General features: G+C 57.5%; 2 protein-coding genes across 3 annotated transcripts; one reads left to right on the top strand and one right to left on the bottom strand.

Annotated features, from left to right (window-relative positions):
* Positions 1 to 928: 928 nt before the first annotated feature.
* Positions 929 to 21,095, bottom strand: PPP1R37 (protein phosphatase 1 regulatory subunit 37). Of its 2 annotated transcripts, none has more exons than XM_042797269.1 (13): positions 20,558 to 21,095; positions 12,852 to 12,949; positions 12,008 to 12,053; positions 9,827 to 9,927; positions 7,738 to 7,857; positions 6,359 to 6,509; positions 5,604 to 5,759; positions 4,273 to 4,385; positions 3,866 to 4,007; positions 3,411 to 3,577; positions 2,053 to 2,929; positions 1,596 to 1,684; positions 929 to 1,506 (listed from the first exon to the last, which is right to left on the bottom strand). In XM_042797269.1, the coding sequence occupies exons 1-12, from the start codon at positions 20,754 to 20,756 to the stop codon at positions 1,602 to 1,604; spliced, it is 2,253 nt and encodes a 750-aa protein (XP_042653203.1). In that variant the 5' UTR covers positions 20,757 to 21,095; the 3' UTR covers positions 929 to 1,506; positions 1,596 to 1,601. The 2 variants fall into 2 exon arrangements, with proteins under 2 accessions (XP_042653203.1, XP_042653204.1); XM_042797270.1 differs by having other exon boundaries at positions 929 to 1,278.
* Positions 21,096 to 21,208: 113 nt separating this feature from the next.
* Positions 21,209 to 22,483, top strand: GEMIN7 (gem nuclear organelle associated protein 7). Its single transcript, XM_042797279.1, has 2 exons — positions 21,209 to 21,392; positions 22,000 to 22,483. Exon 2 carries the CDS (start codon positions 22,008 to 22,010, stop codon positions 22,371 to 22,373), a length of 366 nt encoding a protein of 121 aa, XP_042653213.1. The 5' UTR covers positions 21,209 to 21,392; positions 22,000 to 22,007; the 3' UTR covers positions 22,374 to 22,483.
* Positions 22,484 to 22,489: the final 6 nt, after the last annotated feature.

Raw genomic sequence — 22,489 nt, 5'->3', positions numbered from 1 at the left:
GGGAGTCGGTGAAGAATGCAGATCTCGTTTAATAGAAAACAGTGTTAACAAAAATACACGACAGAAAGAAACGACAAAACACCAGCAGATCGATGGCCGTAGCCCCCGGCCGTAGTGTCAGCGCCGCAGCCCCCCCCCAGCCCCGGCCCCCCCCGGTGCCCGGCCCCGTGCCCGCAGCTCCCTGATAGATTTATTGCACTTAAGAAAGAAAAGCGACGCGTCCTTCCCCCCACCCCCCAACCTTCTCCCCGCCACCCGAGACACCCCCCCGCATTGTCCCCAAAACTCCCCGAGGCCGGGCAGGACCCCCGTCCCCTCCCTGAGAAAAGCAGCCGCTGCGCCCCGAAAAGGCTCGGCCGGCCCCGGGGAGCACAGGGAGGGGGGGCGGCCGGGGCAAAGGGCAGGGGGCATGGGGGTGTCCCCCCCTTCCCTCTCCAAGGGTCCCTCGCCCGCCGGTTTTCCCCTGGGGAGGGGATTGGGGGAAGCTGGGATGGAGAAGATGCCACCAAGGGAAGCGGCTCCTTGGATCCTTCCCCCCTTCCCCCTCTCCAAAAAAAGGGGGTTCCCCCCCTCCCTGGCACAGCTGGCTGCGAGGAAGCGGCTGCTGCTCCTCCTCCAGCTCCTCTGGAACCCCTTGCGTGGGGGGTGGCTCTACTTAATGCTGCTTTTCGTGTTTCCATTATTATTATTTCCCCCCCTCCCTCCCCACGGCAGCGCAGGAGCAGGAGTTGAGTTGCAGGTTACCCCTGCAGGAATTAAAAAATTCTACCACCATACTCTCACTCCCCCCTGCCCCACACCCCCGCCTCCCCTCCCCCCCTCCCCCCCCCCCCCGGAATTTTGCAGATGATGATAAATAAGATACCGAAAATGAACAAACCAATCAAAAAAAAAAAAAAAAAAAAAAGAAAAGGAACCGAAAAATAAATAACCATTGTGGCTGCGGCCGCAGCCTGTCCTGGGTATCTTTAGTGACAGAGGTTCCCCCGCGGGCGCCGGCAGCCCGACCCTGCGGCTCTTCATCCTTCTCCTGGCACGTCCCGCGGCGCCTCGGTCCCTGTAGTGTGTGGTTTTAAGGTGGGGGGTTCATCCTGCGCAGACCCTTCACTCCTCCTCCTCCTCAGGAGATAGAAAATGAAAAGGCGAAGGCGGCGGGTCGGGTAGTGTCCGGCGAGGGCAGCGACGGCCTTGGGTGGGTCATTTTTCTCGGTCGCCTTTCCTCCGTCACCCTGGGGACACAGCGCGGTCCCTCTGCCCCGGGAAAGGCAAGTTGGGTGCCTGAGGAAGAGCCCGAGGGGCAGGAAAGTGGTTTTGGTTTTTTGTTTTGTTTTGTTTTGTTTTTTTTAGGGGGAAAAAAAAAAAAACAAAACAAAAACCAAAACCCAAATGTAAAACAACCCTTTTAGCCCCAAAGCCCGAGGTTGGTTTCGTAATCGTTGTGTGGAGTGGGAAGAGAACCAAAGCTCCGCCGGAGCCTCCCCGCGACGCCGAGCGGCCCCGGGGGACCTGTGAGAGAGAGGAGAGATGGGGGGCTGGGGTCCCCAACCCTTGGGGACACCCTCAGGGTTGTCCCCAGCCCTTGGCCCCGCTCTCACCTGGGGTCACAGCGGCTCCTGCCCCGCGTCCTGGCTGGCCTCGAGGAGCAGCTCCTCCAGCTCCTGCTCGTTCTTGCAGCAGCTCAGCTCTGCAAGCAAACGGCCACCGTTGCCTTCGCTGGATGGTCTCCCCCCCTTTTTTTTTTTTTTTAATCCCCTCCAAAACGTACGTGGGGGAACACAAGGCGTTAGCCTGCCCGCTAACGAAGGGGCTCAATGAGTTTCCTGCTCATTTAGGAGCCTAATTAAGCAGCAGTTTAAAGAATGAAGGCTCTGAAGCACAGGGAGATCCGCTTGGGGTTAAAAATCCCCCTGGGAAAAGCCCCCCAGCAGCACGTCACCGTGCCTGCAGGGCTCCCCCACACTGCCCCGTCCCCGCTAATTTTGGGAGAGAGCGGCTGGAATTCTGAGGACTGTCAGAATCTGGGGGTGGGGGGGCTGGTTCTGGAGCTCTTACCGTGCTCGGCGGCGCAGCTCGCCGTTTTCCCGTTGCCGTCCGAGGTGGTTTCGGGCAGCGCTCGTGCAAAATCCACCTTCAGGCCGTTGGGGAGGGGAGTGTCGTGGGCCACGCTCTCGCAGGCCGGGGGGCCGCCCCGCTCGGGCTCGCAGCCGGGGTTCGGCGTCGCCAAGCCACCGGCGGATTCGGGAACGGTTCCGTTTGCCCGGGGCGCCGGGAGTTCGGGATTTGGGGCCGGAGCTGGGCTCTGGGGCTCAGCTGGTTTGTCGACGTCCTCGGCGGGTTGCTCCGGCAGGCTCTCCACTCGCGTCACCACAAAGATTTTATGGCCTCGCCCGGGGCTGGAGACCGAAATCCTTCTCTCGTTTCCCTGGGAGGGCGTCGAAGCCGGAGAGGCGGCAGGACTCCCTGCGCCGGCATCGCGCGGCGATTCCTCGGCGACGTGCAAGGGGGGAGGCCGGACCCTCGGCTTCTCCAGGGAGTTTTGGGGAGCGCTATCGGCAGAGCCGGGGCGTTCCAGGGAGACGCTCGAGTCCTTTGTCTCTAACCCAGCGTCCACCTCCTCGTCCGTGTCCGAATCGGAGTCCGACACGTCGCCTCTGTCGTCATCCTCCGGCTCCGCTGCCCCGTTCTCCGAGGCCGTGGGGGTCTCCCCAGCTTCTTCCCCCTCTTCCGGCGCGGAGGCGGCGCCGCCATCGCGGCCATCCTCTGCCGAACCCTCCTCCAAAGGCTCCGTCACGGCGATCTCCGGCATCGAGGCCGACTGCTGCAGCTTCTGTTCCTTCTCCTCCTTCTCTTTGGCCAGGACGAAGTTGCGCTTGCAGCCGTTCTGGATCTCGGCCAGAAGAGCCTTTTGGGTCTCGATGAAACTTTTTACCTGCGTGGGAAGGGAAATGGTCAGAATGTGGGGAAATCAGTGGTCTGGGAACAATCGGCTCCACGTTTCCGGCACACTGTAACAGGGTGGGTTTTTTTTTTTTTCCCTTGGTATTTCCTCAAGAAACAACTAAATCGCCCAAGAACTGTGCTGCCCCCGAGGGCTTCTTCATAAAGTGATCACTGCCAGGATCGAGGGAATCCCCAGTGAACCCGAGCGATGGCTGAGTCCTGCTCAGACACCCCCAGAAATCCCCCCTGCCGTGACCCGAGCTGCAATGGCGGGGTGCTCGGCGTCCCAGCTGGCCAAGCTCTGCACAAAACCACGCGGCCACGGGCCAGGCAGGAATTAAATTTCACCTGGAAAATGGGAAAGCGGCCGAGCCGAGCCGAGACTGGAGGCGTTTTCCCGCTGGGGGTGGGAGGGAGGAGGCTCAAGGAGACCCCCAAAACAGGAAATGAGGGGTGGGCGCGTTACCTACCGACTCCTTCTTGGGCTCCCGGTCCAAGTCGAGGCGCAGCAGCGAGTGGTTGACCTTGAGGGCGAGTGACAGGGCCATGAGGCCGCCCGTCTTGATCTCGTTCTCCCGCAGGTCCAGGCGAAGCAGCCGTGGGCTCTCGGCGATGAATTCCGCCACTGCCACGGCACCTGCGAGGGACCGGGGAAAAAAAAAAAAAAAAAAAAAAAATGGTTTCTGCAGGCAGGGCGCAGATGCCAGAGGCACCAAATGCACTGGGTGAAGTGGCTGTGGACACGCCAACCGCAGCGTTTTGGTTGGACCCAGGCTGTGTGTCCCCCCTGGAGACCCCCCACGCTGAGCCGAACAAGACCGAGCTGCCTTCTCAAGGATTAAAGCGGACGCCGTGCACGGCTCCGGAGCAAAGGAAGGTCCGCCGGACCCACGGAGCTTCCCCTGGGCCACGGGCCTCTACTCACCTTCGCAGGTCAGTTTGGTGGACGCCAAGCCCAGGCGAAGGACGGAGCGGTTCCCGATCAGCCCGTTCTTCAGGTTGCGGACGCCCTCGTTGCCAATGGGATTGTGGCCCAGGTTCAGGGTCTCCAGGCTCTGCGTGTGAGGCTGCGGGGGTAGCCAGAGGGGGGGGGAAATAAAATAAAAAACAGCTTGAGGCGGACAGGATGGTGGGTCTGTCTTGAGGCTGAGGGGGTTTAATTCCCGGCTGCTCCTCCAAATGCGCTGCTGAGGGGGAAAAAGGGATGGGCTTCTCCTCTGACGCGGCACTGGGGTGGGTACGCAGCGTGGCTCGGGTCCCGGTGATGGTGAAGGGAGGGAGGGGAGACATCTCTCCGAGAGTACCGCCGTGAAGGTGTCGGGATCTACTCACCAGCGTCATCCCCAGGTAAGCCATGCCGGTGTGAGTCAGCTGGTTGTTCCACAAAACCAGAGTGACCAGCCCCCTCCGCTGCTCCTTCAGCCCTTCGCAGATATACGCCAAGCCTGGAAAAACAGCCCAGGGTGGGGGGGAGGCCAGCCCCCCCCCCCCCCAATTCCGAGCGCTGTCCCCAATCCGTCCCTCCACGCAGGAGCTGCCCGACCCGGGGCAGGACGGATGGGCAGGACGGCAGTGCCGGAGAAAAGCCACGGCGTCGTTACGCCGAGCTCCGGCACTGGCAGCGTCGCCGAAAATCCCCTCTCTCCCCCCAGCTGCTTGATTTCACCTCGGCGGCGGGCAAAGCGCATCGCTGCCACATGTGCAAAGGGGTGATTAAACCTCTTGGTGTCGAAAACTAATTAGCTGGAGCCTTTGGAGCAGGGAACAGGATCCCTGGGGAGGGAGGCAGGAGTGTGGGGACATCAGGCGCTCAGGGGGACACACAGGGTGTCTGGAGGAATTTGGGTCACCCTCACCCCCCTACTTCACCAGACAGGGATCCTCCACCGCTCTGTGCACCTTCCGGGCTCAACCCTGCCCGGGCAGAGGGCTGGCGTTGTTTTAAATTGCTGTAAATATCTTAATTTGAAAAATTCACAGCAGCCCCAAAGCCAGCACGGCTGCGGAAAAGCCAAAGCGCCGCCCGGGAGACTTCTGACACATAGAGCCTGGGCGCCGCTTGTTATTAAGCACCTGAAGACACGAGGGACGTGGCAGCTGACCCAGGAGGCGGCAAATTAATATTTTCACCTGAGGGTGGGACTCATCCGGGAGCATGGGTGGCCACAACAGGGCTAGTGACACCCGCCTCGGTCACGCTCGGCTCGGGCAGGGCAAGCGTGGCTCCTCCGCCAAACCGCGGCACTCGGGCGAGTAATCGGCATCACCGACCAGAACCAGCCGGGATCAAAGTCCAGGCTGGGATTGTTTTGCAATTCCTGGGTTGAGATTAGATTTGGCCGCTCGTTTGGTTCCGGGGAGGAGCAAGGGATGGAGGGAGCCGAAAGCCACAGCTCCGAGGCGTCCCCACCTTGCCGTGCACCCTGCAGCTTGGCCCAGGAAGCAAACGAAGTTTCTCTAATGATCTTAGTTTTAAAAAGTGAGAGGTTTACCCTGCCAAAATCACGTTGAGGCTGTTCTGCGCGTCCCTCCTGCTTCAGCTTGGCGCTGGGGGCCGCGCTGTCGGCCTCTGCGCCCTGCAGCCAAGTCCCTCCTTGCCTTAAACTGGGTCAAAACTCCAGGGAATTGGGGCTGCGCCCAAGGGAACGGCAAGAGGCCCTCACCTGAATCCAGGACGTGGTTGTTCCTCAGGTCAAGTATCTGTATGCAACTGTTGAATTTCAGCAGGTTGCCGAGCTGAGCCGAGTCCTGCAGCCCGTTCAGCTTGTTATCGGCCAGGTAGAGCTCCCGCAAGTTCATGTTCATCTTCAGAGCCGTGGCTGAAAAAGCAAAAAATCAGCACCTCGACCTGCATCCTGCGCCGGCACAGCTTGGTCCTGGCCTCGGGAGCGTTACAAGCGCCCAGCACCCACAGCCAGGGTGCCTCGGGGGAAATCCCCGGCCGGACTTTGGAGGTTTTGGGCCAGCAGCAGGATCCCACGCAAACCCCTTGTTGCCTTCTCACCCGCAGCTTACGGCGGCACGAAGGGGCTGCCCGTGGCCGGAGCTGGTATCGGATTGGCGCAGGGCGCGTGCCCTCACCAGCACGTCGCTTTTATATAGCTCGGTCAACCTAATAAACAATTAAACCCCAGAAAGGCTCCCCTGCCAGAACCCTTAGCTCATCGCTGCTATCACAACACTGGCCCGGCTGGGATTTATTGCTAATTCGTTAGCTTAACGATGGGGGCCGCCCAGAACTGGCTTGCACCTACTGCCTGTAGCATGGGCTGGCACAGAAACACCCTATCTCCCCCACCACTGGGATAGACGACGGTGAGCCCGGCGTGGGTACAGCTCTACCCTGAGCCCCCGGGGGGCGGTTTTTGGGGACAGGGGTGGGTGCCCGGAGCTCGGCGCCGGCTCTGCAGTGACTCACCCAGGAGCATGAGCGGGCGGCCGGAGAGGCTGGCGTTCTCCAGGTGCAGGACGATCAGGCTGCTGCTGATGCGCAGGGCGCGCGCCACGAAAGGCGCCGAGTGGTCCAGCAAAGGGGTGTTTCGGGCATCCAGGTACTGCAGGCAGTTGGTCTGCGGGGGAGAGGCGAGAGGGATCGGCCCCCTTCTTTTTGGGGCTGGGTTTTCTAGGTCGGGTTTAGGGCTGAGCTATTTTACAGGCCAAGTCCCATCCTGGCCACCGACGCCGCTGCCGAGCCACTCAGATAAGAGCCCCTTGGAGCGCTTACGTCCATCCAAAACCTTGGGTCGGTCACCCCACGGGCTCCAGCTAAGAGCCAGAAGGAGACGCTCACATAACCCTCACGCTCAAAAAGGACCATTCCGTATAAAATACCTTATCTCCCAGAGAATCGCGCTTCAGGTGACTGCAGAAACGTCACGTTCTCCAAATAAAAGCTTCCCTCGTCCTCGCGCATCTGAGGATGTGCTGCCCTGAGCTCTCCAGGGTCGGGGAAGGCGTCGAGCCAGGCGCCCCTGGGGTCTCCCTGGCTTCCCACACGCTGTCTAGCCCTGCTTGGGACCCGCAGGTCTCTGTTTGGCTGATTCACCGTTTCCTGTGCTACCATCAGCCCTTCCACACTCTGGATTCTCCCTCATCCACCCCAAAATTAAGACCCCCCCCAGCACCAACAGCATCTCGAGGTCCTTCGCCACACACGGCCGTTTTTAAAGCCTCGCCACGGGGTCAGCCAGCCCTGCGCAGGGATGTTCAGCTTCTCCGAAAAGCGGGGGTACGCTACCGGACCCCAAGCTTTCCCGCCGGCATCCAAACGAGCCACTCCAGGGGGGGTTATTTGGGGATCAAGAGGGGCTTCGCCCCGAGCCTCCTCTGCACTCGCCTTTCGGCGCGAACTCAAGCGCTGAACAATGAGGTTAATTAGCCCTGCGAAGCCAAACACTGGTGCTCGTCATCCTGCTGTTAACGATAATGAACTCCCGGCTCGCGCGGCTGACCCTGCCAGCACGCCACTAATAACAGCCTGCTCGCTAGTTATTTATTTATTGATTTATTTACTTGCTGGGATCTGCATTTCCATTTTCTCTGCTCGCCAAGGCACTAAGCAACCTCACGGCAGGTGGGAAAGGTGATTTTTGATTTTTTTTTTTTTGATTTTGATTTTTTTTTTTTTCCCTGCCTCCGAGCCTAACCAGATCTCTCTGGACCGGGTGGTTTTCTTGACAAAACCACATTCACAATCCCGGGAAGCACACGAGGCTTTCGGAAGACTCTCCCAAGACCACCCGTGTAGCCGGAGGGGGTTAAAGCGGGTGCCAAAAATATTTGTGAGTGAGCACAAACCTTCCTCATCATGTGGGCGGCCGCCTGCCAGCCTCGGGTGCCGATGTGTTTGTTGAAGGAGATGTTGAGGTGCGTCGCCGACTCGTAATACTCGATCATGTCAAATAACGCCGAGGCACCCTGCGAAACAAAAACTGCATTACGCTGGCGGGCAGGGGCTGAGGGTGGGTTGAGAGGGGAGTAAAATAAAAAAAAAATTAAAAAAAAAAAAGAGGTTTTGCTAGGACACGGGTGGCTGGGGCACAAGTGGCTCCTCTTGCACAACATCACATCACCACTGCTCACAAAAAACTATAAAATAAAAAGGCGTCTTGCCATATTCCGGGCACGTGCTGGGGGACTGTCACCCTGGTTATGGCACCAGGGACACGCAGGCACTGCACTGAACGACGCTTCTGAGGACATGGGAAAAATGTTTTGGTGTGGTTTTTTTTTGTTTTGTTTTGTTTTAGTTTTTTTTCCTGGATATTCAACCTGAGCTGAGGCCGGGCTATCGGCTCAGCACCTTTCCACTCCCTTTGGGATTATCCAGCCCCGTACGCAGCAGCCAAGAAACCACCCGATAATCCAACCAGGCTGAAAAAAAATGAAAGGTATAAAACCCAAGGCTTGTAACAAGGTTAGGAGTGAAAGGGATTAGCAGAGCAGGACTCGTGCTTGTGAAATGTCTAAAACTCCTTTGGCAGAAACGTAACAATTTGCTTAATTACATAATGAGCCTCTTCAGAGAAAATTAGCTGAAACATATGCTGGAGCGGCCAGAGAAGAGCCACAAAAGCGCTGCAAGGCTTCCAGAAAAAATATGCCGAGGGCCCTGGAGGGCTGGAAAACACCGGCATGAAGGAAAAGGAGGGAAAGAACAGGTTTTGGGGAACAACAGGACTTTCTGCTGGAATCGGGGTGCTCATGGGCAGGGAAAGAATCTGGATGCTGGGTGACTAAGTCCCCCAGCGTGACGCGCCCGAGGGAAAAATGCTACAGCTGAATCGGCGGGGCTGGGAGAGGAGCAGGAGGGCTCGGGGGCACGTCGGGCACCTCATGCCCTGCTCGACTGCTGAAAAATATAAAGTGTCGAGGCCTGCCAGAGCTCTGCCTGTGCCATCCGGCTCTGGAGCCACGGGGTACGTTTGAATTATTAACAAATAATTGTTCCTCCTGCAAGGTAACAAGTGGAACAAAGCACGGGATTGTTTTACAGCTAAAGACAGTGCGAGCTCAGTCGGCCCGGCCCCCGCATGCCCCTTGCTGGGCTGGGGACTCATCCGTCCCCCCAAAACGGCCCCGTCCTGGGGCTGTGAGCCTCCCCCAGTGCCCGCGGGATCCCGGCTGGCCCCAGGATGGGACAGGGACAGCCAGACACCGCGGTGGCTCAGAGCCAGAGCCACCAAATCACATTTTCCCTCCCTTCATACCCAATGGGGGCAGCGGCCCGGAGAAGCTCGTGGCTGCTGAACCTTCCCAAAGTGAGGAAAAACGGGCGGAAAAAAAGCATCAGGAGCTTCTGAGCGAACACGGACAAGACAGGTCCGAGGCCGGGTTCAGGGTAGGGATGGATGACGCAGGAGAAACAAGATTGGGATGTGCCAGGCAAGGGGAACTTGGCATCAGAGCTGGCTAAAATAATTTTTAACCACTTCCTTAATTTTTAACCTCCTCCACTTACCCACTGGGGCTTGAACTGTAGGGCCTCAGGCATTGTGAGGGAGGAGGGAGGCAAGTTGGGACAGGATGGGACGTGCCAAAGGGAGCTTGAACTTCATCCTCAGCCCCAAAAGCCATCCGAGAGCTAACTACGATTCCCTCAACTTCCAGAACAGCTTTTAAAATACGTATTTAAAATGCTTCGGAGGTTGGTGGCCACCCAGGCATTGGATCAAGCGGTTAACCCCTTCCTTTTGGAGCAGCAAACGCTGCGCCAACAGACCTAAATAAGAGCATGGGTGTGAAGGGAGTGGGTACAGCAACACAAAACAGCCCCCCAAAAATAAATCCGGGACTGGGAGGTGCTCAGGCCTGGCCACAAAACCCATGTGGTTTGTCTTAGCTGCAAAACAGGAACAAGAAGCCAGGAGAGGTCGTGGCCACTTACGTCTTCATCCAAGCTCGTTTGCTCCAAATCAACAATTTTGAACTGGACCCGCTTGAAAATTTCTTCTAGTGCCTCGCAGGCTTTGTAATCCAGCTTCTCCCCTGGGGAAAACAGCAGAAAAAGGTGAATTTGGGTGCTGCAGCACAGGGCACACAGGGCATGTTGGCCATGAGCTCGAGGGTCCCAAGCTGCAGGATGGGGGATGTGTGAAAAAGCGACTTCTTCCCCGCCCCGGGGGCAGCCCACCCTCCCGAGAAGTTGCCTGAAAGGAAATTCAAACCCAATATTGCGTGTTCAGCGTGGATTTATTCACATGTGCTGTGGAAAGCGTCACAGAGCAGCCACAGCAGCAATGCTTTTGCCACCTAAAACTTGCTGAAAATGGGGATTTTTTTTTTGGCTCCCCGTGGGGCTGACAACCGTCTTCCCCACGAGCCAGCCCCACGCCAGCTCGAGCCCCTGTGGAATTAAGTTTGGCAGCAGCGGTGCTCGCAATGAGTGGCCAGCTGATTATTTATTCCTTTTGCTATAGAAAAGCACCACGGGGTCGAAATTAAATCCCCGCACACGCACTGTAAATGCACACGCTGTTTTGCTACCTCTGACAAATTAAATGATTCACATTTCAGTTTAGGGAAGCGATGGCACAAGCTGCCATGAGAACACTTCCCAAGACTTTGGGCTTTTTACTTACTTACTTTTATTTTTTTTTTTTGATTTCTTAGGATCATCCCGGCCAACCCTGCACAGCAGCCAGTCACAGAGAACCCACGATGGCTCATCCCCCTCTGGCTTACGGGGCTGCAACTCTCCCCCTATGCTGCACAAGCTACTTGTGGTTGAAAAATGGGCAATTTTCCCCAAGAAGCAGCTGTGATGGTGGTTTTTAGCTGTCGCATCAATTGCCAGCGGGTGATTCTGCAAGGCAAACTGCAGCAGTGGAGGTGGGAGCTCTGCCTTCCCTGACACCGGCAGCTCCCGGCCCCCATATGAAGACCGGGGTGACTGACAGCCAGGCCTGGGGCACCATCGATCCCCTCCGAAATACTGAAAGCCAAAAATCCAGCAGCAAACAGTCACCCACTGGGGTCTCCAGCAGCTTCACTTCTATGGGAAGGGGGACGTGGGCTCCGGCTGCCCACTCAGTCAATGAGAGAGCGATTTGTAAGCAAAAAAATTCCTGTCTGGCAAAGCTGAGTCCAAATGATGGTGACGGGGGCTGTAAAAGATTTATTTTTGGGGAGGTTTGGGCAAGCTTGTGTTGTTGCTTCTCCAGGAGAATCAGCTTAGGACACGGACACCCTGGCTCCCCATGCAGAGAGGTATTTTCTCAGGCTTGTTAGCAGCTCCCCAGTGGTTTCCCCCAACACTAAATACATTAATTAAACTCCAAGGCTGCAGCCCCCACAGATGGCTTCTGTCCCTGGAGCCAAACTGGAGTTTACTGGAGAAAACTGCATCCCTTTGGCACCCAGAGGGTTTTGTGGGAAGCCGGGATGTTGTCAGGATGACGCGGGGCTGAAGAGGAACGCCACCAACGCCACCACCGCTGCTGGTCGCCCAGGTTGGTTTTGGGAGGATCCCCCAGCACAGAGTGGGAGAAGAGGCTCTTTAGGAAAGGGAAGGAGACGGGCAGAAGGCAGGAGAGGCTGCAAGAAGAACTCCCTGTAAAATATTTGCCTAGCAGAGACTTTGCAGGGAAGAGAAGGCGACCTCCTTCCTCTCCTTCCTGGAGATCCTCTGCAAAAGCCATCGTTCACGAAGACGTTTGCAGTAAGGAGAATTAACTGGAACCACCTTTCCAGCTTTTCCCGTTGCATGAAGAGCTCCTAAGCATGAGTTGGAAAAGTACTGGGGCAAGCCTGCCATGGCCCAGCCCTAACTCGTGCCCCGAACGAGCTGTTTTGGGAGGTGGTGAGGGACATGCTGCTGCCCAAGGGGCCGCTGGAGCTATTTCTGTTGCTGTTTTGGTGCTCCTCGACCGGGACGTTAATATTCCTTGTACAAAACCACCTCTGGCACTCACATTTCTGCTCTTGCTGGGATTAAGGTGCTCTCCTGCTCTAGCTGCAAGAGCCCCAGCGGGGACCACAACTCTGGCAAGAGCCGCGCCGATGGGGTAAACCCCCAGGATTGCCCAGAAGAGAAATCAAATTCCCTGGGGATGGAAAAGGGCTGTACCTTTCAGATCTAAGCAGTCTATCCTGGGAGCCAGATCTTTAAATTCCTGCAAAAGAAAAAGAAGTGTTTCATACTCAGGAGGAAGAGGAAGGCACAGGGGGCGAGGAGGAGGGGGATCAACACGCTAGAATAATGAGGTAACATGACAAATCGGGCAAATCCTCCCCCAAATGGAGAGGGGATACGGGAAGTCTCTGCCAGATGTTTGCTTGAAATCAAAGCTGCCGCCTGCGGCGCTTTGCAGGCTGGATCCGTGCGAGTCAGAGGGAGGGAGAGCTGGTGGCCTTCCCCGGGACAAGGTCTTGGAGCTCTAGGAGGAAGGGCGGCTGATGAAGATGAGGGTCTGTCTGTACATGGAAGCACCGGAGCTGCCTGGGGAAGCCCCAATGGGTGAAAAATTAAAAAAATCTTCCCTCCTGGGCCAAGGGAGGAGCTTTAAACATTTAAATGGGACTTTAATTCACCCCGTGTGAGGAGGGGAAAACCACAGCGCCCGGCGCGGTCTCCCTGCGGGCTTCCTTCCCCCAACCGCATGCACAGATTGCTATTTAAAAAAAAAAAAAAACCAAACCAAAAATCACACGTGAGGCATAAACTGCTTTGCCAAGGAGCCCCTTGCAGCCACCCCCACAGGGTGGGCCTGAGGAGATGGACGCAGCTTCAGCGGGGAAAAACAGGGCCTGGGAGGGCATTAAATTACGCATAATATTTTGCAAGCAAACACCTTTGCTTTTGCTCTCTGCGGCCAATTTTTATCTATCCAGAAACCTCTCTGTGCTATTAAAACAGGAGCTTTTGCTCCTGTCTGACACACCAGCGACGACGACACCTGCACCAGCTATACCTGTATCTGCTTCAGTAGTTTGGGTATCTGCTTGCAGTTCAGTTTCTGGCAGGCTTGCTTGTAGGCGGTCACGATTTCATCGACAGTCACGTTCTGGGCTGAAAAAGCACAGGGTAAGAATTGAGGTTACGGTCATACCGGCAGGAAACAACACGTCTGCGTCCCCCCTCGTCGGATGCCACGATCCGCTGGGATTTACACCTGGCAGAGGAGCCTGCAAGGAGGTTACGTGGATTAAAGATGTTGAAATGCAACACGGCAAAGCAAAAACTGAGCAGGGCTTGCTTGAACAGGCCTAGGGGAGCAAGCCCTGTCTTGCTCGGGTAGAAAAGGGACCAGAGAAGTGCAGCTGGCGCCTCCAGCCTCCTCCAGCTGCGTTTTGGCATGAGAGCTGCTATTTTGGGACAAAAAAAGCTTTTAGGAAGAGTCATGGTACAACAAACTCCAACTGGGGGGGGGTCAGCAGGTTGCTGTGGTGGTTAATAAATAGCTGTGTCAAATCTTGGTTTTAGTTTCAACTTTGTTTGGTTTTTTGTTTTTTTTTTTTCTCCTCGATTTGCGGGCGCAGAGCTGAACAAGGTGCACCCATCCCTGCGTATAACCCCAGATTTTCCTTGACCGGCTTCCAGAGACAGCCAGAGGACTCGGGGGTCAGCCCGAGCCAGCGAGACATCGGCTCCCAGAGTTGTCATCCTCTGGTAAATACATCCTCAAAATTCAGCTCGTCGCCCGGGAGGGAGGCTTGGCTGCCGTCACTGCCGCCAAGCTCGGCTCCAAGCGGCATTTACTCACCGCTTCTGCCTCCCCCTGAATCATGGGCAAAGCTGCCGCTCCAGATGCCGGGGAAGCCGACGCGGGCGGTGGGACCTGCCACGGGATCATGAGCCACGTGAGGCGATGCCAACCTCCGCTTTTGGCGTGATTTCGGTTCGGCGATCGGCCCGAACAAACACTAAAGCCATCCCCGGTCAGAAGAGGAGCTGGAGAAACCAGATTCCCCAGGAACCTCATCTGGCAGAGCACGAGGCAACCACCCTCCTCCCATCCCCGAGGATTACGACATCGAGAGCTCGATAAAATCCTAAACACTCTACCAGCAAAAAAAAAAAAAAAAAAAAAAAAAAAGATACTATTTTAATCTTCTCCCTGTCCACTACAAACCCATCAGGCATCCTTGCAGCAGGACACGCTCAGAACGACACGTGGCAGAGGCTGTGCTGTGCCCCAGCTCGGCTGCGCCACCCAAAAAACACCTTTTTGGCCGTTTTTAGCTCTACAACCCTTCCCAGGTGACTGTGGCGAGGTTTGTGGGGACAACTGACACCCCGCCGAGCAAATCAGTGAAGGTTTAAATACACCCCAAGCGAGCACTTGGCTAGGCAAGGCCTAAGAAGAGCTTTTTCACGCCTCAAAAGCCCCACACGACAGAAAACATTTGTTCTTCTGGAGCAACGTGAGGCCGGGTCGCTGATTCCCCGGGAGCTGAGGAAGGCGTCGCAGAGAAAGACCCACCAAGGCTGAGCAAGCCCCGTGTCTAGAGGGGAAAAAAAAAAAAAAAAAAAAAAAAAGAAATATGAAGGTTAGTGAGGGGATTAGCAGCGCACCGTGCCGTTTCTGATGCTGTCTGCCACGTGAATGCTTTCCTCCCCAAAAAATCAGGTGTGGTTTTGGGAATAAAGGAGTGTCACTGCTGTGCCAACGTGGACGAGCACCCCAGGAGCGCAAGGCGAACCAAGGGTCTGTGAATCCAGCTCCAGAACGGCCTGGAGGAAGGACTTCTCCCCAAATCCGAATTTAAGCATATTTTTAATACTAGTTTTTATCAGTTCTTGGCAGTAAAATGCTTTGGTTTGTCCTCGCCTGGGCGGAAGTCCCAAATTTTAACAACCGTTGTTGCTGGAGGATGGGGATTTGCTTTTGCTTCCCTCGGCGCACATCCTGGCACATTGCTGCGCCCGTGCTCGCTGAGCCTCGCCGGAATTCCAGCAGGAAGAAGCCACGAGCCTTGTGGTCCCTCCGAGCTGCTTCCAAAGCTGCCGACGTCCTTCCCCCCGCACGCCGAGGCGCTCGCTGTCCTGTGCAAGCCGAGTTGGGCTGGCGCCACGAGGATCCCAGCAACTCCCCGCTCCCGCAGAACTTCCCGGGGCGATTTCGCCCGCGCGGCTGAACGCCGGCGAGCGGATCCAGGCGGCCACTTCTCACCTCCTCCTCCCAGGCCTCCTCCTGGCTTCACCGCCGAGTCCGTTCCCACCTCCCAGGCGAACACCCGGAGCTCCCGCATCTGCTGGGTGTTGGAAAACACCCGTTTACCCCCGAAACCACTCACGAAACCATACGGGCAAGACCAAGAATGCCAGCGAGCCCGGCAAACGCTCCATATGTCCCCACCACCAGCCATCCTGGCGGCATTTCTGGCATGAGGCGGCCCAGCTGGTCTCTAAGCCGTCAGATCATCTCTGTGGGGCTGCTGGTAGGAGCAGTTGGGATTTGATCTTGGTTTTTCTCCTGTGAAGCCTTTAAGGAGGTTAAACGCCAACGCTGAGCAGCGGTTCTTCTTCCTGCAAAGGCTCAGGCTGCGCTCCAGGGCCACCTTGCTCTGCTGATGCTCAGAGCCACAAAAAACCCCATTCTTCCTTTTGCCCAAACCATGCATCCTTAGGATCAGCACCAAGATCCTCCGAGGGAATTTCCTCACTGGATACTGTGGGTTTTAATTAAAAAAAGATCTTTATGCCGGTTTTTAGAGCATTCCTGCTCACTTCTCTTTGCAAAGAGCCGCTCTCCTGCCCATCTGTGCTAACAATGCCTGCAAGTCAACATATTTTCTGTTTGAGCTTCATCTTGTGGCACACCAGCAAATATTTGCAGGGGCTGTAACATCCGCCTTCAAAAAACCCTTGAAATTCTTGGGAAAGGCCTTTTTTTTTTGCAGAGTGAGGGCCGAAGCCCGGCCCGTGGCACGTGTTTTTCAGCAGCTCCGGAGCTGGCAGAAGGGCTTTACGCCACTGACGCCGTCTGTAAAACAAAGCTGAGCTGTTCTGCAAACAGGTTTGATAAAAATACATATTTACACACAGTTGGGCGGGCGACTGGGGTGAGCAAAGCACGGCTGACTCCTGGCTCAGGCGGAATTACTTGCAGCTTCCAATACTTTTTAGAAGATAGTTTTAGAAGTTTTAGGCAGAGCGGGCTGGAGAGCGCACAGGTTCCCATTTGGAGCATCCCCGACAGCATCCTGGATCCCCTTTTCCTTAAAGTCTGCCCCCAAAATTATCCTGTTCAAGGACAAAATGAGATGGAAACCAGAGCTTGTCTCACAGTGCCGCAGGTCCCCCCAGGAGAGCGGCGGCTGCACAATACTTCAATGTGTTTCCCTAACAAAGAATTAAGTTTGATTACCCAAATGACAACTGGCTTTGACCCCGCTCACATCCCAAGTCCCTCTGACATTTTAAAACCCTATGCTAATATCCCCAAACAGCGTTAACTATCTTATTAATTAATCTCTTTATTATTGCTCAGCGGATTAAGATCCGAAGCGTGATAACGAGGATATTTCCCAACCTCCTGTGTAACTCAATGTGTTTCATCCGATAATTTTCTACTAATTTTCGCCCACAGCTCCTGGCAGACCGGGAGCTGCTGCAGCCACGGCATGGGCACTGGAAAACACAAACCGCTGCCGCTCAGCCAACGAGGCACCGGCAGGAAGCCTGGAAAATGCAGAAACCGCCCCCCCCCCCCCCAAAAGGTCATGGCTAGAGTTTAAAATGCAAATAACACTTCTTCCTGTGACAGACAAGTCTCGCGCTGCTCTCCTCCTCCCGGTCACCAAAAGCACTGTTTACGTGTGTTGAGTTCTTCAGGGATTTTTTTTTTTTTTGCTGTCTCTCTGTGAGGAGCCCCCAGCGGTGCCGCAACAAATCTGGATCCCCCAGAAAGAATCCCCAAAGCCCCTAAGATTTAACTTTCTGGAAAGGCACTTAATCCCCCGGTGGATGCCGCAGAGGCCACGCTGCCTGAGAGGAAGTGTGGCACAGAGGAGGGACCGACCAGTAAATCCCAGTAAAGCCCAGTGTTTCGGTGCCCCTGAAATGCTCCTTTTGCTTCACCTGCTCCTTTGGCCACGTCCAACCCCGGGACGATGTGACGCCAAAGCAAACAGGTCGTTATTTATTAACAGGCAGCGTGAGCCGCCAGCTGCAGCCCGCCTGTCTCAGCCTCCACAGCTCCAGGGAAGAGGGAAGCTGATTTTTCACAGGCTCACGCCACACTCCACTTAGTTTTGCTCTCTGCGCTCGCTTTGAGCCGGGGCCCGGGAGGCAGAGCGCACGGAAAACGAGGCGGAAAGCCAATGTAGGCGGCAGGGACGTCCCTGTCCCGGTGCTGCTTGGTGAGTACGTCCCAAAATCCCATCAGCAAAGGAAAAAGGAGGGACTTTAACGAAACTTAACGGAACAATTTACCATCCCGGAGGTCACTGAGTGAGATCTCTAACTCTTTGCCTCCTGCTGCTGCTTCTCCCAGGTAAGGCTTCATGTCCCATGTCCCGTCTTCCTGTGCAAAGGGAACGGCAGCTGGAAGAAAACTATTTTCTTCTCTAGGGAAACATTAAAAAAAACCCAAACCAAACCAAACAGCAAAGGAGTCTGCTGGCAAATCAAACTGCTCCTTCGCTCTCGCTCCGGTGGCACCCGACGCAGGGGGAGGAAGGCAGGGCCAGAGTCACCCCAACACCCAGATTTGCTCCTCCTCCAGCGAAAGTCTCCGGATCCCACATGTGGGGGGAACGGCACCCACCGCCCGCGTGGGTAACGGAGCTTCTCTGCCTGACGGCAGCAGGCAGAGCCACGACCTAGGCTTCCTCGCTGCCAGCGTGCCCGGCACCGACGCCGGTCCAAACCCAGCGCACCCCGACCTTGCACACTTGGGCCGGCAGAAATTCCCCTGGGTGATGCCGCTGGGGTTTTTCCACCCGTGTTTCCACACTTGCTCCTTTGTGAGGCCACTGTGGTTTTCCGGCTGTATCCCAGCAAGCGGGTGAAGGCCTCTTTCCCCTCGTGTGTTTTCCACCGCAGAAGACACGTCTTGACAGCAGCAGAAGCCTCCTGCTCCCTTCCCCAAGCGCGGGGGCTCTGAGCTTTCTGACAAGTCAGTTGCTGAAGCAGTAGGAGGGGGGTAAAAGGAAATAAAGGGGCACTTTTCCCCCACCTCATCTTGCACTCTGGCTCGTTCCCCAATGAATAATGTGGCACCCACAAACCACGTGCCTGCGGGGTGCTGGTGTGGCGGGGAAGCCCGGCAACTGTCTAAATCCTCCCCTCTCTGGGTGTATCCAGCACCTATCCCATCCCCTCGGACCCACGCGGGCTTAAAATCAAGATGGGGTTTGTCGGAACACAGTTTGGGTTAAAAACAGGCAAAATTTTGGGGTCTTCTGGGTTAAACCTGGCGCAGTGTCTCCGTCAGCGGGGGTCTGGGGCCTGCAGAGCCCCACCGGCCACGCGGCTGCCGAAGGGAAGGAGCGAGGAGGAAGGTCAGAGCAGAAAATGTTGTAATTTAACCTGACATTGATCCGGGCGAGGCGGCGGACAGGCCGGTACTGCAGCCTGGCAATAAAGAACGAAAGGCAGAAATAATTAATGCTAATCAGCAAGGTTTCGCAGGAAGGAGGGCTGACAAACGGAACCCGACACGGGTGTGTGGAGAGGCCGCTTATCGAGGAGCTCAGGTAGCTCTTGTTGGATCAGGATGCTCTAAAGGTGCAACAGTCCCGTGGAGGGGGGGAAAAGAAGGTTAAAAAAAGAGAATTATGAAAAAAAAAAAAAGAAAGCAACGGTATTTGATTCAGTAAGAAATGTGATCCTATAAAGCGACCGATGGCCTCTTGGTATATGAGCAGGATGTTTCCATGAGGGAACTGCTGGCGTTTGGATATCGCTGGGTTTAAAAATAATCGAGCGTTTGTCTTGTGGGGGGGGAGTAACCGGGAGCAGACAGACCCACCGCCCGTTAAATGACACTAACAACGCTCCAAAACGCGTCTCCTCCTCTGCGTAGCACGAAGCTCTGCAGTAAACCATCCGCCTTCCCCTTCCAAGCCCTCGAGGTGCTGGAGAGGAAGGACCCGGAGCGACGGCAAGCCCCACGCTGCTGCGCGATGCCTGGCAAAACCGGCCCTGCCGGGACCGAGACCTCGGATTCGAGTAGCCAGAAGGAAGTTAAAGGAGGAGAGGTGCGTCCGCCGGAGCAATTCCAGCCGACGAGATGATGAATGAGAGATAAATAAAGCCCTGAATGAAAACAGTTATTATCCACACGTGAGAGGAAGAATAAAAGTGGCGTCACGGGCAATGTGCTCCTGAAGTCAAGGGGAAGGCAGGTCCCAGGTGCCGGCTCTGCCCTGGGTGATACCGGCTTCCACAGAGCCATGACCACGGGCAGCATATGCCATTCCTCTCTAATTAAAGAGGGGAAATCTGCTTTCGGGCCCTTCAGGCTGCGCGCCTTCAGGGGCTGAAGTTTGAGGTTAAATGGTTTGAAGGAAAAAGGCCCCAACAGCCCAAGGGCGTGATGCCCGTCGGGGAGGGGGGGGAAAAGCTCCAGCTCTGAGCCAGCACATGTGGAGCCTCGGGAAAGGCGAGCTCGGCTGGGGAATCCACCCCTCGCGGGCTCCCTCCGGGACGAGAGCCGTTCCTTCGAGAGCTGAGTGATGTCCATTTTCTGGAGCACCTGAGAAAGGCCGGGGGGGAGACGAGCCCCGGGTTCGCTGCGCCCGGTGAATGTTGGCGTCTTCATCCAGAGCAAGATCAGGGCGGCAAAAGTTTTGTATTAATGCGGCTGGGAAGGTAGATAAACAGCAAAAACGCATTGGCCAGCAGTTTTTCTCCGTGGCTGGAGGTATTTCACAGAGGCACCCAGCTACCGGTCGCTGCTGAGCAATAAATCTGGAATTAATTGGTGGTGTGGAATGAGATCTAGCGGCTTTTTGGCCACGGCCGATGTCCGTGCAGTGAAACTGGAATGGGTCTCATCACCTGAAGAGGTGTGCAGCTGGAAAAAACTCAGGAGAAACCCAGTTTCTGGCTTGCAGTGTAATAAAAAAAAATAAAAAGGATTGCTCGGTCCCCAAAAAGGAGGTGTGGCTGCCAGTTACTGATGATTTTTGGTTGGGTTGGGGATAGAGAAACACGGTGTCCGCGTTTCGGAGCGACCGGGGAACCCCGGAGGCATCGTGCTCTGAACCCTCTCCCTCCCTCAACGGGCAGAGGGGCCAACAGCGAAGCCCCTGCCGGGTTCGGAACCCACTGACCGGATCCACGAACGCTGGGGGTCCCGTTCTGGCCATGCCCCCTCATTCAAAGACACGCGCCGCTGCCGGAGGGTTTGGGGTCCGGAGACGTTACCGAAACCTCCGCGATGTTTTACTTTTCCTCCTCCTTCCTCGGGCTGGCAAAGCCTCAGCCACGCTTCGGGGAAGAACCGCTGGTTTCTCCACGCCGAAACCTCCGTGGTGGCGGGGCGGGGGGGACACAGACCCACGGTTTTGGGGTGGTGGTTTTGGCCGGGGGGGAGTGGGCTCGCAAAGGCCACGCGTGGACACCCCAAACCCCGGGTGGTTTCGGTTGGGGAGCGGGGGGTCTCCCCGCTTTGAGGAGCCCAACCCGGTGTCCAAACCCGCCCCCCCCCGCCCCCGCCGCCGTTACCGTGTCTCCACGGGTCTTTGGGTTCCACCGCTCCGGAGACGATGTCCTCGTCGGAGGGGAACGTCACGCGCTTCGCGCCCGGTCGCAACCGCCCGTCCTCGGTTCCCCGGGCCGAGGCCTCACCGGGAGGGGGGGGGGGCTCGTTCCCGGGATCGGGGGGGGCGGGCGCCGAGCCGTTGCCCTGCCCCGGGATCTCCATGGCGGAACTCTCCCCTCCTCAGGGCCGCCCCGGGGGCATCGCCCAGTGCCGGGGGGCCGCTAACGGGGGGGGGGGGGGGGGGGGCGCAGCCTCCGCGCACCGGAGCGGAGCCGCCGCCGCCGCCCGCCAGCGCCGCAGCGGCCTCCGCCTCCGCCGCCGCACTTTCGCCACGGCGGCCCCCGCGGGGGGGGGACACACACACACAGAAAAACGGGAGAAAAGCGGGAAAAACCGGGGGTGGGATAAGGGCGAGGGGTTGCGCTCAGCCCCGCGGAACAGAGAAACAACCACCCCCGACCCCTCCCCTCAGCCACCCCCCCAAACCCCTCGCGGGGGGCGGTGGCGAATCTGCGGGACCGGCGCTGGGTTTGGCCGCCGCACTTTCGCCACGCCGGGGAGGGGGCGGTGCACGCGGAGGGACGGAGTGCGGCGGGGGGGGAGGGAGGGAGTGGTGTCGGAAAAAAACACGCGGGGAAACGCCGTGAGCGCCCCCCCCACACCACCCCGAAGCTCGGTGGTGGGGTTCGGCCCGCCCGGTAACGCGAATCGGCGGCAAAGCAGCTCAGCGGGACGGTGACGGAGTTCCGGCGGCGGCGCGGAAACTCACCCACGCGTGAGCAGGACGCGGCCCCGGCGGTACGGGGCGGGGGGGGGGAAATTTCTGTGGGAGCGGGCAGGCAGCCACCCTCCACCCACGCGTATCGTGGCACGAGCGGGCGGCGCCCCGTGGGTGCGGGGGGCTCCCACGCGTGTGCAGCGCGGAGCGTGTGTGTGTGGCTCCGTGGGGAGCTTTGGGAGAGTCTGGGCGGGGCTCAGGGGACCCGAAGTGGGGTGGCGGTAGTGTTTTTAGGGGCGGGGGGGGTTGGGGGCTCCGTGGGGGCACAGAGGGGTGAGTGTGGGGGGGTTATGGGGTTGGGAGGGGACTGGGAGCTGGGGGGGGGGGGGGGGTTGGGGCCTCTGTGCGGGCCACAGAGGGGGTTTGGGGGTCATGGGGCTGTGGAGGGGGGCTGGGAGCTGTAAGGGGGCTCTGTGTGTGTGTGGGGGGGGGGGGGGCAGGGGTCATATGGGGCTGTGAGGGTCGTGGGGTTGGCAGGGGGCTGGGAGCTGTGGGGGGGTGGCAGGTTGGTTGGGGACCAGCCTCAGGGGGCAGATGTGGGGTGGCAGCAGCTTGAAGGGGGAGGAAGTGGGGGGGGCTCAGAAAACTTGGGGGTCACCCCCCTCCCTTTCCTCTCACTCTCCCCAGGAGCCGCCATGCCGGTGCCCGTGGGGGTCATCCGCTTGCCGCGAGGGCCCGAAGGGCCGGGTCGGGGTTTCAGCCCCACATCCCCCCGTTTCCAAGCGCTTCTGGGGGCTGAGGAGGCGGGGGGGACGACGGCCACCATTCAGGGGGTACGGGCCAGCCTCCGGGAACGCTATCTGCGGGGGCTGGGGGCCGCCCGGGGCCGCCCCACACAGTTCTGTTTACGGGCGGGGGTCCGCGTGGACGCGGTTTTTGGGGCAGCCGACGTGGAAGCCGTGGCCGTGCAGGTGGACGCGCTGCGGACCCCCCTGGGGGTGCAGGCGGCCGCGCTGCTGCGCTGCACCGACGTCCTCGCTTACTCCTTCCTCCTCGACTGACCGTTGGGTGGGGAAAAAAAAACCCAACAGAAAAAACAACCAAACCACACCCACCCCCCACAAAATCATTCCCCCAACTTCTTTTTTCCACCAGAATTATAATTTCAACTGTAAAG

This window comes from Tyto alba, unplaced genomic scaffold (assembly GCF_018691265.1).
Source record: "Tyto alba isolate M040663 unplaced genomic scaffold, T.alba_DEE_v4.0 Super-Scaffold_25, whole genome shotgun sequence".
Classification (NCBI taxonomy): Eukaryota; Metazoa; Chordata; class Aves; order Strigiformes; family Tytonidae; genus Tyto; species Tyto alba.
This window is presented reverse-complemented; position numbering and strand designations above follow the sequence as displayed.